Below are 20,982 nucleotides of genomic sequence, written 5' to 3' on the forward strand. Positions count from 1 at the left end.
CTTTCTCCTAATTTGCTCAGATTTTCTTGCAGTCCCAGATTCATCCATCAGAATAAGGTATACAGGATGTGTTACATATGGGTAGGCATATTTCAGTTGTAATAAAAAAGCCCACAGGGCAATAATAATAATTTCCAATAAATTAATATAATCACAACTTACTTTAAGATGTTAATAAAAATATAAATAAAATAGAAGATATATAATACAGTACAATAACACATTGATTGTCTAATTGTAGTTAAGGAATAGGGAGATGAGTGAGGTTGAGATTGAAAGAATTTTCAGGTGTAATGTTCTAATTGATTATTCTTCATATACTCATGATTTTAGACCTGAAACAGAAATTTAGTCCCTCACAAAAGATATACCTATACATATGTGAAGGAAAGATCTTCCAAATAGATTATAGTCACCACTTAAAAAGCAAAAATATCAGAACTTGTGGGCAAAGGCAAGAAGATTGCCAAGTCCCACCAACCTCGTTATGTAGAAAATTCAAGACCCACCTGAGCCAGTCAGCTAGACCTTGTCTCAAAAAAGGAAGGGCTGAGATGTAGCACAGTAGTAGAGTGTTTGCATAGCATGTACAATACCTTAGATTCTATTCCAGTATCAACAAAAATAATTATATATATATTATTTCATGCATATAGAACAGTACATATAATATATACATGTGTATATCTAAAATACATGAGAACATCATCTTTGAGAACAATGTCTAGATGCCATTGGACACATCAAATTATTTGATCATCAGTCATTCTTCATCCTTCCAAATAACCTTTAAGGAACATATTTGTTTTGTTTGTAATGATGGAATTTTATGACAGGGAGATCATTGGGTCAATGAAATACAAGCACAGTGTACTTTGTACATGTTTCCCTTTTCATTATATTTCATTTCCCCCAGTTTCTTCTTCCCCTTTTCTAAGCAGTAACACCAAAAAATTTAACAATGTTATACAACTTTATCTGTATCTATCACCTATGGAATGTGTGCAATATCTTTTCTGAAAGTTAAATGCAATATGAGTACTTGGAATTAGTTCAGGATGGCAATCTGCTCTGTTTCCTTCAGAGTGTGCAGTAAGCACAAGTGGGTTAAATATGCTCTCTATTATCTATCTATCTATCTATCTATCTATCATCTGTCTAGCTATCAACATCTATCTATCTATTATCTACTTATCAATCTGTCTGTCTGAATATCTAACTAACTATCTAGTAAGGTTTATTAAATTGTTACAAGTTCACTTATGTGGATATTGCTTGAGGTTGATTATTAGCTATAGTAGGATACAATAAGCTTAACAGGTCTGAAACCATTAGATGCCAATAGCAATTATTTTCTGAGTTGGGACAATAAACGTATCTCTAATAGTGAATAATATTTTGTCTGAGTAAAATCAAATATAATTAGATATATAATATAGATCTACTTCTGTTTATATTTCTACATACATTCTTGTATGTAAATATGTGCTCATTTGCAAATATCATAAATTGAAAAGTGGGTACATCTTATTCATAAGAAATCTGACAAATAAATATCCTCCAGGTGATAATATTTGAAAGCAATTGACCATGCTGATGTCTCTGCACAGAATAGGTATTCTGACAACCTGAATGGAGAAACACAACATAACAATGTTGACTGAATTCCTTCTGGTGGGCATTACAGATTGTCCAGAGCTTCAGCCTCCATTATTTGGGCTGTTCCTCATCATCTACATAAGTGCAACAGTGGGTAACTTGGGGATGATCATCCTCACCAAGGTGGCTCCAGGCTGCAGACCCCAATGTACTTTTTTCTCAGACACTTGGCTTTCACTGATCTTGGTTATTCTACAGTTGTGGGACCCAAAATGTTGGTGAATTGTGTTGTAAATCAAAACAAAATCTCATATTATGGTTTTCCTACACAGCTTATTTTCTTTACTGTGTTTATTGGTACTGAGCTTTTTATTCTGTCTGCAATGTCCGATGACCACTATGTTGCCATCTGTAACCCACTGCTGTATGCAATCATCAGGTCACAGTGGGTGTGTTGGGTACTGGTGGCAAATCCCTATCAGTACAATATATTCCTATCTCTTTTAGTTACACTAAGGATTTCCACTTCAACTTTCTGTGACTACAATGTAATCCACCATTTCTTCTGTGAATTTATTCCTTTGTCATCTTTGCTTTGTTCAAATGCAAATAAAATTGTATTGATAATTATCATTGTTGCATCTTTTCATTTAATTTCTACTCTTCTGCTCATCCTTTATCCTATCTGCTAATTCTTACAGCCATTCTTAGGATGAACTCTGAGAAGAGAAGGCATAAACCATTCTCCACCTGTGGGTTCCACCTGACAGTGGTCATAGACTTCAATGGGAATTTGATATTTATGTAAATGCTCCCAAGTCCAGTCACTCCACTGATACTGGTAAAATATTATTCATCTTTTATACACTTATTATTCGAATGTTGAATCCTTTGATATCCAGCCTGAGGAACAAAGGACATGGGGAAATGTCCCATGTCTTCTCTTAAAAATTCTACACAATATGAGTTCTTTGAATCAGATTGGAATGTGAACCTCCTCTCTTTTCTTCCAGAATGTAACAAGCATAAATGGGTTCAGTATATATTTAACTGCAGGCCTATATAACAAATCAAAATTCCAAATGTTATAGAATAAAATAGTAAGATATTTGCTTTCCTTGAAGGGGAGACTAAATTGTAAACCTAATGTTCCAGTGTAGTCTATTGCTAAGTAGAAAGTGTTTGAGGTATATAAGCAATAAGAGCAGTTTGCAGAGCTGTATGTCATAGTGTAGCGAGAAAGAACAGTATGTATATAGGAGTATTTAAAATGACTTTTTTTGGTGGTATTCTTTGGTATTTCAATAAAATTTCTTGTATCGGTGTATTGTTTCTGTATGTAGCTCTCTTTGTATAAGGACAGTCTTCCCGTATATTTTTATACATTTTGTACATTTCTATGGGTTGTGTTAAAATCAAACTTAACTGTAGTATCAGGAGGCTCATTGCAGCATGACGATTGAAGGAATCTGTTATGTGAATGGGCTCCCATACTCTCGTTCCTCTTAAGGATGTCAAATTCCATCTTTTTCTCACCAGAGCTTGTCCTTTTTTATATAAAACCTTATTAACTCAGCATTTTTGGGTATTCATCAACCCATGGCTTCTGTGCAGCACCCACTTTTGTCTAATTTGTGTATCTATAATTCTGACAACTTCAATGAAAATTTTCACAAATTCTGTAAAGAAACTTGGTTTTTCTTTTTAAAATTTTTTAATTTTAATTTAAAAATTTTTAGAATAGCTATCATCAAAAACATCAACAACAACAGGTGTTGATGAGGATGTGGGGAAAAAAGAACCCTTATACACTGCTAGTGGGAATGCAAGCTAGTGTAACCACTCTGGAAAACAGTATGGAGGCTTCATAAAAAAACTAAACAGATCTGCCATATGATCCAGCAATCCCACTCCTAGGGATATACCCAAAGGAATGCAGCTCAGGTTACTCCGGAGGAACCTGCACATCATTGTTTATTGCAGCTCTATTTACAATAACCAAGTTATGGAAACAGCCAAGATGCCCCACTACTGCTGAATGGATTAAGAAAATGTGGTATTCATACACAATGGAGTTTTACTCAGTCATGAAGAAGAACTAAATCTTATCATTCGCAAATAAATGGTGGAACTGGAGAACATCATCTTGAGCTATGCTAGCCAGGCTCAGAAGACCAAAAACTATATGTTCTCCCTCATATGCAGACTTTAGATCTAGGGCAAATGCAGAAATGCTATCGGACTTGGGTCACGTGCTAAGACAAGAGTGCATGCAGGAGGAATGGGGATAGGTAGGAAACACAAAACTTGAAACTGTTTGATGTCCCCACGGCAGAGGAACTAATAGAGTAACCTTAAAATGACAGAGGTCAATATGGGAAGGTGCCAGGAAGTAGTGAGGAGGTCAGGTAGAGATGAATCAATTCAGATTATAATACACTTGTACATGGAAGCAGTGCTAGGAATCTGTCTGTATAGTTACCCTTATCTCAACTAGCAAAAATGCTATGTCTTTCTTATTATTGCTTATGTCTTCTCTTCAACAAAATTGGAGAAAAGGACAGAACAGGTTCACAGGGTGGGGTGAGAGGGAGGAGGGGGAGTTGGGGGAGCAGGAGGGAGAAATGGCCTTAACAATGTATACACATATGAATAATTGAATAAAGAAAAAAAATTTTTCTGTTACTAATTTGATCTTGATTTTTGTATGCTAGATTACTCACCAAACCACTTAAAATGCAAAGAATAATTTTTATTTTAAATTATGGTATATTTGTTATTTTTACTATGACATAAGATGTCTAGTCTACTCTGTTATGAAATTGGCCTGTTGTTCTTCTTTCTTGTGCTGAATTTCCTCATATTTTGCTCATAGATATTTTTGTTAGGATCCATGATTGACTGCATGAATCTGAAAATCCATGTTGGAAGAAGTAACTAGAGATAATCCACTAATTTGAACTTTGCTATATTTATAGCAAGAGTGGTATGTTATATATTCATGTACATGCTTCTGGACATTTGTCGTCCATAGCCCTCTCTAAAATTTTCCTTGATTTTCCTTATTTGAAATATTTAAAATTCTGGCATTCAATTTATACCATGGAAAGTTATAGCATGAGGTAATAAAATGATCTCTGTAGCCAAACAAACATGAATAAAAATAATTCATTGGCATGATTGCATGATAAAAGCATATTTTTACTTGAGATAGACATTGGTAAAGAATTTATATAGTTGATTTTTTATTTAGAATGACAACCTTGAAAGACTTATGCATGTATGTTTGTATATATACATACGTATACATGTATTGTTTAGCATGAAAGTATTCCTTATGCACACCTGAGAATTATATATAATTATGAATTTAGTATTTTAAATCTCAAGTCTGTGTCATGGAAATCAATCACAAATATGGTACTAGTACATGCCAGATTTGACAAAATAGATACAGATATGCGTCTGTTGAATTGATGCATGATTGACTCATCATCAATACAAAAAAAGGCAAAGCATACACATAAAAAATGTACAAAGACAGAATCCTCATTATGTATAATATATGTAATGTACTTTTATAATTATTACAAAATTAAAATGTAAAGTGATATCAACACTCTTAAATGCTCAAATAATTGGCCCAAATCTAAAGCATGGTGACTTAAAATTAATGCAGAGGAGTTGCCATAATGAAAACATTTCCACTATTTTATGGTAATATAAATATAATTTCATATTTTGTAAAATAAGTAGAAATTTCTAATAATTTTATATATTCCTCAAATTAAGAGAATAACACCCAATTAAACGAATTAGTATGATTCAATCAATAGAAAAAACTCAATCAATAGAAAAAAAAGAAATCTGTAAAGTGAGACATTCAGTGGCACAGCATACAAGTTTTCTTAAAAATATCTGAAAACAAATTTTTGTTATATACATAAATTTATAATTAAGCAACAACAACTTGCATACAAATGATAAGTGGAAGACATTGTTCAACTCCAGGAAAGAAAAAACTTGGAGAACAGGATCATGATTGAGAAGAAGTATAAAATCTTGATAAATAAAGACTAATTTGAATATAAAGTCATTTGAACTCTTATTTAGTTAGTAAATAAAAGAATATTTTAAGAAAATACAGAGTAGTAGTTCTGACATTTAAGAGAATATTTAAGATTAGTAGGATTCCCATTCATTGTATATTTTCTTAAATTTTGGTACTTGGCAAATACAAAATATTCTGACTACCAAATTTGAACCTCTGTAAACTGAAAGCTATCATGAAGTAATTAAAACAAAATTTTCTCATTTCATAGAGCAAACACAAGATATTTGTTAAGAATTCATACAAATGATACAGGCAAAATATATAATTAGGCTGGGCCAGCACACCTGTAGTCCAAGCTACTCAAGGGGCAGAGACAGGGATGATCAAGGTTCAATGTCAGCCAGGGCAAAAAGTCATCATGACTGTGTCTCAAAAATAATTGGTGGGTTTGTAGTTCAAGCTGAAGGGTATCTGGCTAGCAAGAACAAAGCTTTGAGATCAAACCCAGTAACACCAAAAAAAAAAAAAAATTCTATGTGTGGTGGTGGCACCACCACCTTCTTCAGGAGATGAAGGTAGAAGGATGGAAGTCTGAGGCAAACCTGAAAAAAGATAAACACTATCTGTAAAACACTAAAAGCAGAAATAACTTGGGGCATGGCTCAAGTGATAGTGTGCTTGCCAGCAAGCAGGAGGCTCAAAGTTCAAGCCCCATTACCACAGTATGTATATATATATATATATATACTAAAAATAACACTGCTGATAAACACACAAAATTGTATCTGAGATCATTTATAATTAAATATTGAAGTCAAATTCACATGACATAAAGCTGACTATTTTGTAAGGTTAATTTTATTTTTATTGGCAATTGTTAGATTTACAATGCTGTACATCCAATCAGATGTATTTACTTTCATCAATCAAGGCAGAAATTGAAACAGGACGGATTATGTCTTATACCTCTCTGAAACCTGTGTCTTGGGCCCAAGGTCCAAACTCTTGGGCTTCCACATGTCAGGTCTCACCACTTGCCTTTTATGCCAAATAAAGAGACATGGTAAAGGGCAGAGAAAGCTTTATTACATGACCTAAGATTCTTACCCTTTTCCCTAATGCCATAGCCATAGAAGAATTAAGCTAAGGATATATTTTTGAAGCCTTATACATTCTGTGAATACTAACATATCCATATTAATAATATTTTAAAGTTATAAGTAATGTCTTAGCTTTGTATAGTACACAGTTTGGGGCATTTAAATGTTTAATCTTGGGAAATATGTGGTCTAACAAAGTAACCACTGTGCCTATCTTTAGCCATCTTCGAGGTAAAACCAGGAGCTTTAGATTTAAATAGACAAGGGATTAAGGCAGGGGACAAAAGGTATACATAGTCAAACAGTCCCAGTCATAGGTGTGGCCTGGTTGGACATTATTTCAGTTCTGGTTCTGTGGGTTCCAGAGAAGTTGTTATCGCTTTCATCACTTGAGGGGAGCTATTTGGTTCCCAAGAGATGACTTCCCCTGCTTCAGATTGCATCCTTATCATGATGGTTAATTGTCCTCATTTGAAGGGTGGTCTGTCATACAAGACGCTGCTCATTCCTTTGGGATAGTTTTGGTCTCTTGTCATAAAGATAATATCTGCAGGAGTGAATGACTCAGAGCAAAGGACAAAAGGTACAAATGGAGATGCAGAGATGCTAAGCTTTTCTTCTGTTTTTGGTTAATTCATGGGCCCAAATAAGGAGTCAGTGGTTTTTAGCAAAAGCAGTTTGAGCACCTCTTACATCTGTTGATGGCCTTCCAAATACTTAGTTATTTAGTTGCTCTAGGTTTTTGTAACCTTTTAAAAATAATTTAAGATTTTGGAAAAAAGTTCTAAGCCTTTTCCATCACCACAAATTACTCATTTAATAATCTGTCTCTATTCCTCATGTCCTTCAACTCCTGATGATTAATTTTTCATCTGTATGGATTTTTCTACACTGGAAACTTCAAATAAAAGATGCATAGTAATGATGACCTTTGTGGCCTGGATGCATTGGATTGATAGAATGTGTTCAAGATTCCTACCTATTGTAACATGCATTGGTACTTCACTCCAGTTTTTTTTTTAATTTATCTTATGATGCTTAACATTAAAACTCCACTGTTAATATTTCAAATGTGTGATATAGTCCTGTTGACAGTAAGCACAGCGTCTCACAATAGACCTCTGGAACTGAATTATTTTGCATAATTGAGACATTGTGTGCATTCATTGACAACTTCTTACTTCTCCCATAACAACCTCTTTGGCAGTCACCACTTCACATCTTATTCTCATATATACCTCATGAAAGTGGCATAATGCAGTATTTGTACATCTGTGACTGGTGCATTTTGTTCAGTCTCATGCCCTTCAGCATGTGGTAGCATAATGCAGGATATCATTTCTTAAGTCTGAATAATATTTCACCCATTCATCCACGAATGGATATTTAAGTTGTTTCCATGTGTTTAGTAGAATTCTTCGGCAATGAAAATGGGAATATAAGCTTCAGAGCTTCCAGTACCAACCCTTCTAAAGTGCACCTATAGAGTGGGTTTATTGGTTCTGACAAGTAAATGAATTCAAATTCAAATTCTCCCAGAGAATTAGTGCACAACCTCCAGGCATTTCATTAAATATTGTAATGCTGTTGGGTTAATCAACAAATTGCTTGGCAACTCCCCAGGGAGTGTTTATAAAGTTAAAAAAAATCCATAAATTCTCCTGAAACCCACATGTTAAGAAATTTATGGAATAATCAAGAGAGAGGGTTAATCACAGGTAACAAAGGGAAAAGGTTTCATGTAGTGCCATGATTCCTGAGCAGCTGTAGGACCTCTCTCCTTTATTTTTCATATAAGTTTTTGAATACTTGTTTAACAACCTCTCTCTCAGAGACGTCAATTGTTGAAAAGCATCTTCTTTTTTTTTTTAATCTAACAGATGGCAAAAATGAAGGGAAATGAAACATAAAAGGAATGGGATTTTTTTTTAAGAGGCAGAAAATGAAACAAGATTTAAGTACTTGAGGATCTAGTGTGTGAACCTCCCATAAGTTATATAAATAAATGCACCATTGATACTCATTCCTGATCTCCTACTAAGGAGATCATGAAAGCTTCCACATTCACAGGGAAAGTTTCTTTCACTGTTAGGGGCTATTTTAAGTATCCACTTTTATGATGATATGACATTTTCATTTCTCAATTTGATTTGACTAATTTTTTTATACAGTATAGCTTTAAAAATAAGTGAGCTCTGAACAATGATATTAAATCTGAGAAAGCAATTTGTTTCTTTCCACTAAACTACCAAACTGTTGAGAGGAAACTCCTTTACTTTCTTTGCCTTAAAGAATATTGGTCCTCACATTACATGTGCAGATTATTTTGAGGTATTTCATGATTTAAACAGAAACTGGATTTAAAGTGTTTCTGATTGCATCTATTGAAGATATTCATCAAACATTCTAACATGATGGGCTTTGCTGTATTTCATACAGGAAAGATGTTTGAATAGGATAAGACAGGATATCAGGTTGCAATACCAATCAAATAATACTTTAAGTGAGGTAAGTGTAATTAAAATTAAATCAGTTTTACATATAATATTGTAAAATTGTATGGTTTCATATATTTTCTTGTAGTTCAGGCACAGGTGTTCTCCCTACAATTTCCGTAATAAAATATACCATTTCTATTTTTTAAAAAATGTTTTATAACAACTGATGTTCACAACTTTTCATATCAGTAATATTCCTTAAGTTATCATTCAGCTGTTTCTGTGATATACTTTTTAATTTTTGGGCTATTAGAAATATTAAGATATCTTTTATTTGCTTATATACTTGACTTCTTAATGTGGTGTGTCATATTTGGAAGAAGCCCAGAGAATTTAAAAATATATTCAAGTATCCACATATTTATTACCTTCACTGAATTTTCTTTGTCTCTATGGTGTTGTGTACCATAATAAAAGTTTTATATAATGCATCATATTATATAATTTATTATAACAATTTCCAACTTTCTTTTCTTGAAAATATAGTACCACTTTATCCAAAGAAAATTTTATGGGTCTTCATTGAATAAAACCAAGACCAATGACCTTTTTTCTCCCCTAATTTGTTCAGATTTCTTCATAGTCCCAGGTTCCTCTGTCACAATAAAGTGCATCAAGTGCATTACATACAGGTAAGTATATTTCAGTTATCATGGAAATGCCCACATGGCAAGAATAAGATTTTTCAGTAAGTTAATATGAATGTCATTTATAGTAAAATGTTATTAAAATCATAAATAATAGAAGCTGATTATTGAAAAACAATAGCACAATAATTCTCTAATTTTAATTATGAAATTAAGTGGGAGAAGAATGAGTTACACAGTAGAAAAATTTGCATGTATTTTGTCGTAGTTGACTGTTTTACATCTATACATTACTTTGGCCCTGACAAAGAAGTTAAGTCCTGTTCAGAGATTTTGCATGTTCCTTGAGAACTGTTTCCAGATACAATGGAAACACTGAATCATTTGATCATGCTTCATTTTTTCAAACAACACTATCTATCTATCTGTCATATCTATATATCCATCATTTATCTATTTATTGTCTCCTGGTTTGTTTATTCAACTAAAGACAATTTTTGTGTGTTCTGGTGTAGGGTTTTTAACACATACATTTGTCCAATATTTATCAAGTTTCTTAACATTTTCAGTTGTACATATATAATTATAATGATTTTTATAGGTCTGTGTTTTCATAGGCTTTTGTATGCATTTTGGTGACTTGTTATTAGAAACTATTATTGTATAATTGGACTATTTATTGTGTGATAGAACATAATAATTATCATCACTGCAGTTAAAAACAAACAGAAAACTAAAAGAATAGTAAAATAATTATCTAATATATTTGTCTAACACCAAAACTTTTAACAATCTTTAAACACTTATTTTTGTTTTCAGAATCTATACAAATATTTCTGCCTTTCATTTATTAATTATTTACCTCTCTCTATTATGCATCTATTTATCTTTCTATCTATCTATTATCCACCTATCTATGTATCTATCTATCTATGTATCGATCCATCTACATATTACCTACTGGCCTAATAAGATTTCTTAACCTTAAACAAGGTTATTGTTGTGGACATTGTTTGGGGCTGGACACTAGAAATCAAAGGATATTTACCATGTTAACAGCCTATTAAGATTACATGCCAGTAGCAGTTTAACTCCAAGTTAGGAAAAGCAATATATGCTTCAACAAAATTGAACAATAATTTTGTGTGAGAAAAAAATCACCTTAGAGAGAAATACATATCTAACTCTGTTTCTATGTGCATTTATGTATATTCATGGATCAGTCTGTATGTATTCAACATATTCTAAATTGAAGACATAGGTGAATGCTATTTATAGTATTTTGCATAAATAACACCTCCAGGTGACAACACTTGAAAGCTATTGGCTATGCTGATGTCTTTATCCAGAATAGTTTTTCTGATAAACCAGGACGGAGAAGCACAATTTCACACCAGTGAATGAATTCATTCTGATGGGCATCACAGATCGTCCTGAGCTGCAGGCTCCATTATTTGTGCTGTTCCTCATGATCTATGCGATCTCAGTGGTGGACAACTTGGGCATGATCATCCTCACTATGGTGGACTGCAGGCTACAAACCCCAATATACTTTTTTCTCAGACACCTGGCTCTCACAGATCTTGGTTACTCTACAGCTGTGGGACCCAAAATGTTGGCAAATTTTGTTGTAAATCAAAACACGATCTCTTACAACTTTTGTGCTACACAACTAGCTTTCTTCCTTCTGTTCATTGGCAGTGAACTTTTTATTCTGTCTGCGATGTCCTATGACCGCTATGTGGCTATCTGTAAACCATTACTCTATACAGTTATCATGTCACAAAGGGTATGTTTGGTGCTGGTGGCAATTCCTTATCTCTACAATATATTTGTGTCCCTTCTAGTTACTATAAAAATTTTCACTTTATCCTTTTGTGGTTACAATGTCATCAAACATTTCTTCTGTGACTGTATCCCCTTGTTACATTTACTGTGCTCAGATACTCATGAAATTGAAGTGATAATTCTGATTTTAGCAACCTTTGACTTGATTTCCTCTCTTCTGCTTGTCCTTGTGTCCTACCTGCTCATCCTTATAGCCATTCTCAGGATGAAGTCTACAGAAGGCAGATTCAAGGCTTTCTCCACTTGTGGGTCCCACCTGGCAGTGGTTACAGGCCTCTATGGAAGTTTGATATTAATTTATGTGCAGCCCAAGTCCAGACATTACACTGATACTGATAAAGTGTCTTCTATATTTTATACCCACATTATTCCAATCTTGAATCCTTTGATCTATAGCCTGAGGAACAAAGATGTAAAATATGCCTTACAAAGAGTATTGAAAAAAATATGCAATGTCTTTTCTTAAAAGTTACATGCATTGTGAGTTCTTTGAATAATTTTGAAATGTATTCCTTCTCTGTTTTCTTCCCGTAGGTACAGCATGCAGAATTGTGCACAACATTTATTTACCTAATGGTATTCTTGGTATGAACGAATTTTACAAATATTATAAAAACATTAGTGTACAAGAGTGAAATAAATTAAGTAACGAGGGAGTTAAAATGTAAACATAAAAATTGACTAGAATTGACTGCAAAGTAGAACAGGATTGAGGTTTATTGAAAATAAGCAGGTTGTAGAGTTGTATGTTGTAAGGCCATAAAAGAAGATACTATGTACAAAAGAAGACTGAAATGTTCCTTGTGGCATTCTCCACAATAAAATTTTTAGTATCCATGTGAGTTTTTGCTCATGATGAAATAGGTATCTCTTTTGGGGTAAATACCACCTTTCTATTTTTAGGGTTCATATATGTCTATGAGCTGTTTTAAAATCAAACTTGACTATGATGTCAAGGAGGCTCATTGCAGTGTGAAGATTTGAAGGAATCTATCATATGAATGTGTGCTAATGTTCTTATTCTCCTTAAGGATTTTAGGTTCCTTTTTATTCTTATTATTGCCCTTACTTTCATATATGAAAGTAAATGCCCTGAACACATTTGGTTAATCAACAACTCATAACTTTAGCAAAGCATCTTATTTTGTATAATTCATTTTTTGTGTATACAATGGATACATCAATGAAGGAAGTTTCCTCAAGTTCTGCCATTGTAGCTTGTATGGTTTTGCTTCTCCCTCCCTTACTGTCTTGATCTTGATTCCTTACTGCTTGTTTTGGTGTAATGGATCAATTCTCTACTCAGCACTCTAAATGCAAAAAATGATTATTCTTTAAAATTTATAATCTATTATTTTATTAATACCAAGATGTCTACTCTATGATGAAATAGGCCTGTTGTTTTTCCTTCCTGGGCTGAGTTTCCTCATATGTGGTCCACAGACTGTGTGCTATCTTTTCTTTAGGTTCTGTTATTTGGCTACATGAATTTAATAACCTACCTTGTAGAGGCAAACTGAGATAATTCCTCCATTTGTACTATTCTATGTTTCTAGCTAAGGCGGGGTATTCTGTACAGATGTACGTATTTTCCACGTGTTCTGGAGATTTGTCATCTATAACCCTCACTAAAATTCTCCATCTTTTGGTTAGGCATGGGTGAATCAGAACTTAAATCCAGCTATTCGGGAGGCATAGATTGAAAGGATCTCAGTTTTAGGCCAGCCCAAGTCAAAAGTAGTGAGACCCCTGACTCAATCAATAAACGGGGCATGGTGCAGATAGCTATAATCCAAGCTAATGGGAAGCATAAATAGGAGGATCATTGTCCAGACCAGCTTGGTTAAAAAAACAATAATTTGTCCAAAAACTAAGGAGAAAAGGGATGGGGGCATGGCCCAAGTAGTAGAGAGCCTTCCTAGCAAGAGTCAAAATCTGCCTTCAAACCCAAGTACCAACAACAAAATAACAGTTATTTTAATTTTAAAACAGTTACTTTTTGTTTAAAATTCTGACTTTTTCCATATTATACCAAGAAGTAATAAAATCATCTCTAGCGCCAAATGAACATGATCAAAAATAATTCATTGGCATGATAAAAGAATATGTATGCTTTCATCTGGGATAAGCATTATTAAACAGTTTGTACAGTTGATTTTTTGTTTAAGGTGACCACACCGCGTACCTAATTGTTAGCTACTTGTTAATTCATAATGTAGGTGTAACAAAATATTTTAATTGTCTTGAAAGCATATGTGGAAAAGAGTAGGATGTTAATATTGTGTTTTAACTGGTGCATGACTATAAAAATGTTTAAATTTAAATTATATTTTCTGTTCCACAAATGAACTTTTGTCCTTTGTTATAGTTTTTATAATAGATAAAAGTAAACATCTACAATGTATGAGTTTAAAAACATAACATGATATCTCACTTCTGAAATAAATGGTGGGTTTTTGGTAATCATTCAAACGATACATGAAAACCACAAGACAATTTGCTGTCATTTCGCATTTGATAAAATAGTTCAGTCTATTTAAAGTTAGCTTCTGTTTTATTATTTAAAGGACTCATAAATTATTTTTGAAATTTTACATTTATACAATAGTATATAAAAAGCGAGACTAGGAATATGAATTTATTCTGTGCTAAATCAATGAGTCATAGAATTTTATATTTTATACAACAGTGATTCAGAAACTTCATTGCAATTAAAAATAAGAATAATGCACAGAATTAGGGACTTCTCAGAATGTCTTTTAAAACACCATCTGGGTTGCAATCACAAGCAGTGACATATTGAAATTTTTCTTTTACATACACACACACAACAAAGTACATGAAAAAAATTCATGGTGAGTTGTAGCTCAAAGCAGAAATTTAAATTAAAAATTTGGTGTTACTTGGATTTGAACTAAGGGCTTCATGCAATAACAACTGTTGTTGTCAAGACAGGGTCTCCAAACTTAAAGCTTGCCTCAAGCTTGCCAAGTAGCCACGGATAGCCTGGAACTCCTGATCCTACTGCCTCAAAATCCACAATGTTGAGATTACAGGTGTACATCTGTAACTGTGGCTGTTTCCATTTTTTTTCACAGATTAATTTCTTTCATTGAGGATTTATAAGTCTCATTGTAGAGATTTTTCACTTTGTTGGCTAAATTTATTTTTGGTATTTATTTTATTTTTCAGTTAAAGTTCTTCCTAGATATTTTTTGTTGCTATTGTAAATGGAATACCTTTTTGATTTCTATTTCAGATGACTTGTTATTGACATGTAGCAAATTTACTGACTTATATGTTGACTTTTATACTGCTGCTTTAATGAGCTTGGTAGTGATGTACAAACAGCAAAAGCATGACCTCTAGTTCTTCAGTTTGGATGCACTTTACTTCTTTGTCTGCCCTAATTTCTTTGGCTAGGACTTCTAGAACTTCTTTTAATGACAGTGGTGAAGGAGGGCATCTTTCTCTTGTTCCTTATCTTAGAGAGGGAATTTCCAGTTTTTTTCCTATTCAGTACAATAGACCTTTATTATATTGAAGTATATTCCTCTATACCTAATTTGGTAGGTTTTCTTTCTTTTTCAAGAAAGGACAGTGAATTTTATGGAATGCATTTTATGCATCTTTTGAGAATGGTTTTTTGTACTTCATTCTGTTGAAAGGCGTGTCATGTTTACTGAGTTGTATTTGTTGAACCAAGCTTGCATACTTAGGATTTCATTGTAATCATTAATTGTTTTAACACTATGTTGGATTGGCTCTGCCAGATTTCCTTGAGGATTTTTGCAACTATGTTGACTAAGGATATTGGCCAGTACTTTCTTTTTTTGTTGTTGTGTCATTGTGGAGTTTTGGTACCAGGGCAATTCTGATTCATAAGATGTGTTTTATAGAATTCCTACTTTTGGAGAAATGTAAGAGGAATTAGTATTAGGTCTTAAATTAAACTATACAGTTGAACTCAAATCCATTTCCTAGCTGATACTGAGATAGGACAAAACACATATCTGTCATACTGAGCACAGGTCTCTTCTTGGTACCAGGGCAGGTCTATAGCCTCTGGCTACAACACAAGTCTGGGGATAACTGTGCTGCCTAGGTTAGGGGTGTTGAAGACAGTGCCTTTGCTAAAATGTCTGATGGTGAGCTGGATCACAACTGAGTCTCATTGTACAGGCAGTGTTGGGGTGAGGTGTGCCTCTAGCTGATTCTATGCTGGCAATGATGTCAGCCAAGTCTGGGTCTGTCCTACTGATGTGTAGGTGTACACTTGATGCCAGGGCTAGTCTCAAGGTTTTGACTTTGGGCTCTGGAGTGGGTATTTAGCCTTTTGTTTGCTACCTGATGCTAGTTCTCAGTGTGGAAGGCACAGCATGAAGTTCTAAGTCAATGCCTTATGCTCACTTTCCTACCCTTCTTCCTAATGGTAATGTTAGCATCCTGTTCTACTGGCTGAGGTTGGGGTAGTGGAGATGGAAGCCATCTCTTTCAGGCAAGATAATGCAAGTACAGTGGCTCAGTCTACAGGTACAGGCTGTCAGTTAGGAGCATGAGGCTGATCCTAACACTTTCTCCCCTTTACCAGAGTTAAGTGTAGGTATGATCTGCCATTCTTGAGGAAGCTCCATTGGTAACACATATTCATGTACTCTTGACAAATACATAGTATAATTATAAAGATATTTTCAATTTAATACTTTAAAAGCATAATGTCTTTTTTGTGTTACTTGTGTTGAAACTCAAAGATTTGTTTGCTAAGCAAGTGATCTATCATGTAAGCCTTGTTCCTAGCCTTTTTGCTTTAATTATTTTTCACTTAGTGCTTCACACTTTTTGCTCCAGGTCTGGCCTCAGACTGTGGTCCTCCTACCTGTGCCTCCTGCATAGCTGGAATTACAAATATCAACCTTCATGTACTGCTTATTTGTGGAGATGTCATCTTTCACTAAACTTTTGCCAAGTTTGCCCTTGAAACTCTGTCTTCCCTCTACTTGCCTTCTGAGTGACTGCAATTATGGAAATACACCACAATACTTAGCTATAGAAAATTAATACCCATTCTGAAAATGTTTTTTTTTCACTTACACATAAGTCTTTGGACACTCCCATATTAATTCACTAAGATATAGGTAGATTCTTGATTTTGCAGAATATAGAAACATATTAGACATAGTCAAATTATTTTCCAAACTGGTTATAACCTTTATACTTTTAAGAGTTGAGTGAGAATGCCTACTTTCCTCCAACTCAACATTTCTTTCTAGACCAACCCTTACACTTTTGACAATTTTATGGATTTATAAGTGTTCTTTTTTATAAATCCACATTTTTTGTACAATTATTAAAGAATATGCGTAAGTCAAAAGATATTTCTAATTTGTATTATTTGGGTATATATACTCATATCAGTGATCATAATTATATTTCTACTTTAGAAGAAGGAACCATGTTGATAGAACAGAAGAGAAATTTCTAATCAAAATTGGAGATACCATAATAGGTGTATATTATGAGGAGAAATGTTCTGTGATTTTTTGAAGTGATTTTAAAATCAATAATATCAATTCAGGAAGACAACCTTTGGTTGAGTTCTGATTTCAAAGGAAATGTTCCTGCTGGAATTGAAAAATAAGGTACCTATTGAAGATAAAAATGAGTCTTGTAATGTAATTAAAAATATAAACAGGAATGAAGAAAAAAAGAACACTATGAATTTTCGGAAGTTCCATTTTAGTATTAGTTTGATAAGGTTTTTTTGTTAATATGTAGTGGAGCTTTAGCTTTTTTGCATCTATTAAGATGTCATACATATGTTTTCTTTTTAGTTTCTTAATATAATAAATGACATTACAGTTCTGAATGCTAAATCAAGCTTTAATCCATTATTGACATTATGGAACACAGTGTTGGTGCACATTTCAAGATTCCTCAGCTAACTTTCTTTGGAGTTTTCACACATATGTTCCCTTTACCTGACTTTGATTTCAGGGATGTGCTCCTGAAAAGCTAGAAAACAAGACTTCATTTTAGATTTCTGGAAAGATCTCTAGGGAAAGGTTACTCCAATTTCCTTAATCTTTTGGTAGATTCACCAGTCAGGCCACCTACACCTGAGTTTTGGAGAGGTGGAATTATTTTTACATCAAATTTGCCTTTTGAGATCCATGTTGCCATGTATGATTTCCTGATCGGTTTCTGTCTGTGTGAATGAAAACTGCATTGTATGAATGTGTATAGCAATCTACACTTGATCTTAGCCAAAAGGCCTAGAAGCGATGTGTATAGCAATCTAAAACCACAGATGACATTTGTCCCTAAAGGTTTTGTATTTTTTATTGTAAATTAAATTGAAGTATATGAATCACTGTTGTGTAAAAAAAATGGTACTAACTTAAATTATATTAGGAAACAATAAAATAATACACTAGTTCTTAGTTTTTAAACTTTTGTATATATTATATTAAAAATGTAAAATTTCAAAAAGAACTAATAAATCCCTGAAATAATTAAAACAAGTAACATCTGAAATAATTTTGACATGTTATTAAATACAAAAGCCAGAAAATTGTGTTATAGATTTTAACATTTCAGAGACTATCAAAATCCTCACTAATATTAATTTTGTAAATGGAATATTCTATACTATTTACTCAGTTTTCTTTTAATTCAAACATTAGAAATTTTTAACATTGCTTATTAGAAAAACTATAATTATTCACATAAGTTAATTTGGTAAAATATAGAAAATAATTTCAAAACATATTAATTTAAACATTTTTAAACCATGTGTCTGCTAAAAACCAGTACTAAATTTCCCTTTATGCCTTTCTCACCTACATGTTGTTGAAAAATGACAATTTTTATGTATAAATATAAATAAATGAGTAGTTAATATTGGATATGTTATGTTGTCACTCTAAACAACAAATAAACTGTATATAGTCTTTACTAATGTTTATTCCCAAATAAAAATATATGAATGCTTTACTGTTACTATTTTTATTTGTATTTGGCAATTTTTAACATGATGGTATACTAAGGACATACCTTTCTATGATGTAAGTAATATTAAGTATTAAAACAATGAAAAAAACATGGAGAATTGCGGAGAGGGTTATAGATGACCAATGTCTAGAAGACAGAAGAAGGCCCATCAACATATAATATGCTACAATTTCTAGAGACATAGCCTAGCTCATAGTATTCCTGTTTGATTCCACCTAGTAGGATTATCAACTCACTGAAGTGACACAACTGACTGTAATGACAAGATAGCACATTGTCTATGTACTAAAAATGAAGAAAGTCAGCTAAAAAATGAAGAGGAGAACACCTCCTATACCACAGAGTAGGCACTCTATGTGATAACAATATAAAAAATAGATTAGAACTTTAAGCAAAAATATTTTTTTTCATTTTGAGTAGTAATGAGAGAACATTCATTATGCAAAAATAGGCCACAAGAAATGAAGATTAAGCCAAGAAGGGAATTTATTTTTTTAGCAATATTGTGGTGGGGATTGAACTCATTGACTCACTTGATGTACAGTTGCCACTTGAGCCACACACCCACCACTTTTTTGTTTTCATTATTTTTAAAATAGTGTCTTACACATTTTTGCCTAGGCTAGACTTGGAGAGAGATTCCTTTACATATGCCTCCTGTGTAGAAGGGATTGTAGGCATGTACCACTACATCAGGATTAGAGATGGCAATTCACTAACTTTTTGATGGGCTGGCCTTGAATCACTCTGCCTCCCAAGTAGCTGTATTACAAGCATGCACCATGGCAGCAGGCCTCCAGTATGGAGAAATTTTTATAAAATAAAAATTGATACTTTTATGGAAGAACTTGAGAGAATTATCTTAATTGTTTTATTCACTTGTCTCACAATGATTTTGACAAAAATAGACACTACACAAAAACTTGGAGTTCTTTATAGCCAAAAATGCTGTTAATGCTTTTTCATATATGGAAAAGAGCTGATAAAAGGATCCAAGATGACAGCTACGGCACAGAAGCAGACAGCATGAGCTCCGTGAATCAAAAATCTTGCTGAGATGCTGGAGCCATACTTGGCAGAAACAAAACATGTAGGAGTATCAAAACTTCAACACCCTGAGTCCCTAGCCTGAGGAAAGCTTCTCCATGCAATGTTACTCTGAGAAAACAGGAGGGCTCCCCACAACACCAGAGGAACACATTTGGCATACCAAACAGGTGAAAGCCAAGCATCATGCAGTATTCCCCCAACAACCCCCAGGATAAACCAGCATAGCCCTCTGCACAGACTGACCCACCCCCTGCAAAAAAAAAAACTGAATAAACAACAAACTGAAAACTAGCACACAGCAGAGGGGCCAGGAACACTGGAACCAGAGAAGGGGGCAGGGGCAAGGAGCTGATCTCCTCTCAAACTTTCAATAAACAAAGGCTGGAAAAGCAGAAGGGACAACATTGGGCCGGTGATAAGCTGCTGCCTGAAATAGGGCAGGTAGTGGTCCACAAAGCTAATCTCATGAGCCAGTGAACAACATCCAAAGTCAAATGACACTGCAAAATTAAAAAACAATCAGCAAACTATCACAACATGCTGACAGCAAGGGGCCAGCTGACAGATCACTGACCTTGCCCCAGAGAAAGGAGGCAAGGCACAAAAACAAACCCCCAGTAAGGAAGGACACCAAAAACCCAACTCCAAAGCAGGACAGCTGGTAGACTACAGAGCTGATTCTGGAACCTAAGGACAACATACAAACTTAAACTGCCACACTTCACTGACAGAGGAGCTGACTAAGCAGCTGCCCATGAAAGACAGAAGAAAAAAAAACACTACTCGACCACCTGGTGAGACTATGATAGGGCTTCTGCTTAAATACCAACACCAGGACTGGATGCTGGAGGAACAACACAAGAACTTAAACTAAGACTGAAATTCTATTGCTCCTGAACCTGGAGTATGTGTGTGTGCATGTGTGTGTGTGTGTGCGTGTGCGTGTGTGTGTGTGTGTGTGTGTATTCATTTGTTTTGTTTCTTGTTTGTGTTTGTTCATCTCTCCCTGTTGATTAATTTGGTGAGTTTTGTTTTGTTTTGTTAGTTTTACTATTGTGAGTTAGTAAATACTAAATTACACCCAAATCAGGGACAGAATTAGCACACACACACTAAATTAAAACCCAATACAGCCACAAAACAAAATTAAACCATGGGAAAGAAAGTAGGTGACTGAAACCACCAACTAGTCTATCAAGAACATAGTTACACAGTAACAAGTAGAGCAATGGGAA

At 33.9% G+C, this 20,982-nt stretch overlaps 1 protein-coding gene across 1 annotated transcript; it reads left to right on the plus strand.

Annotated features, from left to right (window-relative positions):
• Positions 1–1,632: 1,632 nt before the first annotated feature.
• Positions 1,633–12,152, plus strand: LOC109702139 (olfactory receptor 8K3-like). Its single transcript, XM_074058585.1, has 3 exons — positions 1,633–1,807; positions 9,823–9,883; positions 11,210–12,152. Exons 1-3 carry the CDS (start codon positions 1,633–1,635, stop codon positions 12,150–12,152), a joined length of 1,179 nt encoding a protein of 392 aa, XP_073914686.1.
• The last annotated feature ends 8,830 nt before the right edge of the window (positions 12,153–20,982 follow it).

Source organism: Castor canadensis, chromosome 1, assembly GCF_047511655.1.
Source record: "Castor canadensis chromosome 1, mCasCan1.hap1v2, whole genome shotgun sequence".
Classification (NCBI taxonomy): domain Eukaryota; kingdom Metazoa; phylum Chordata; class Mammalia; order Rodentia; family Castoridae; genus Castor; species Castor canadensis.

Bases quoted from the DNA above. Each gene is read 5' to 3' on its own strand.
- LOC109702139 (XM_074058585.1), top strand. From the start codon at position 1,633: ATGGAGAAACACAACATAACAATGTTGACTGAATTCCTTCTGGTGGGC. The intron at 1,808-9,822 runs GTACTTTTTTCT...TAATTTGTTCAG, and splicing joins TCCAGGCTGCAGACCCCAAT to ATTTCTTCATAGTCCCAGGT. The intron at 9,884-11,209 runs GTAAGTATATTT...CTGATAAACCAG, and splicing joins ATCAAGTGCATTACATACAG to GACGGAGAAGCACAATTTCA.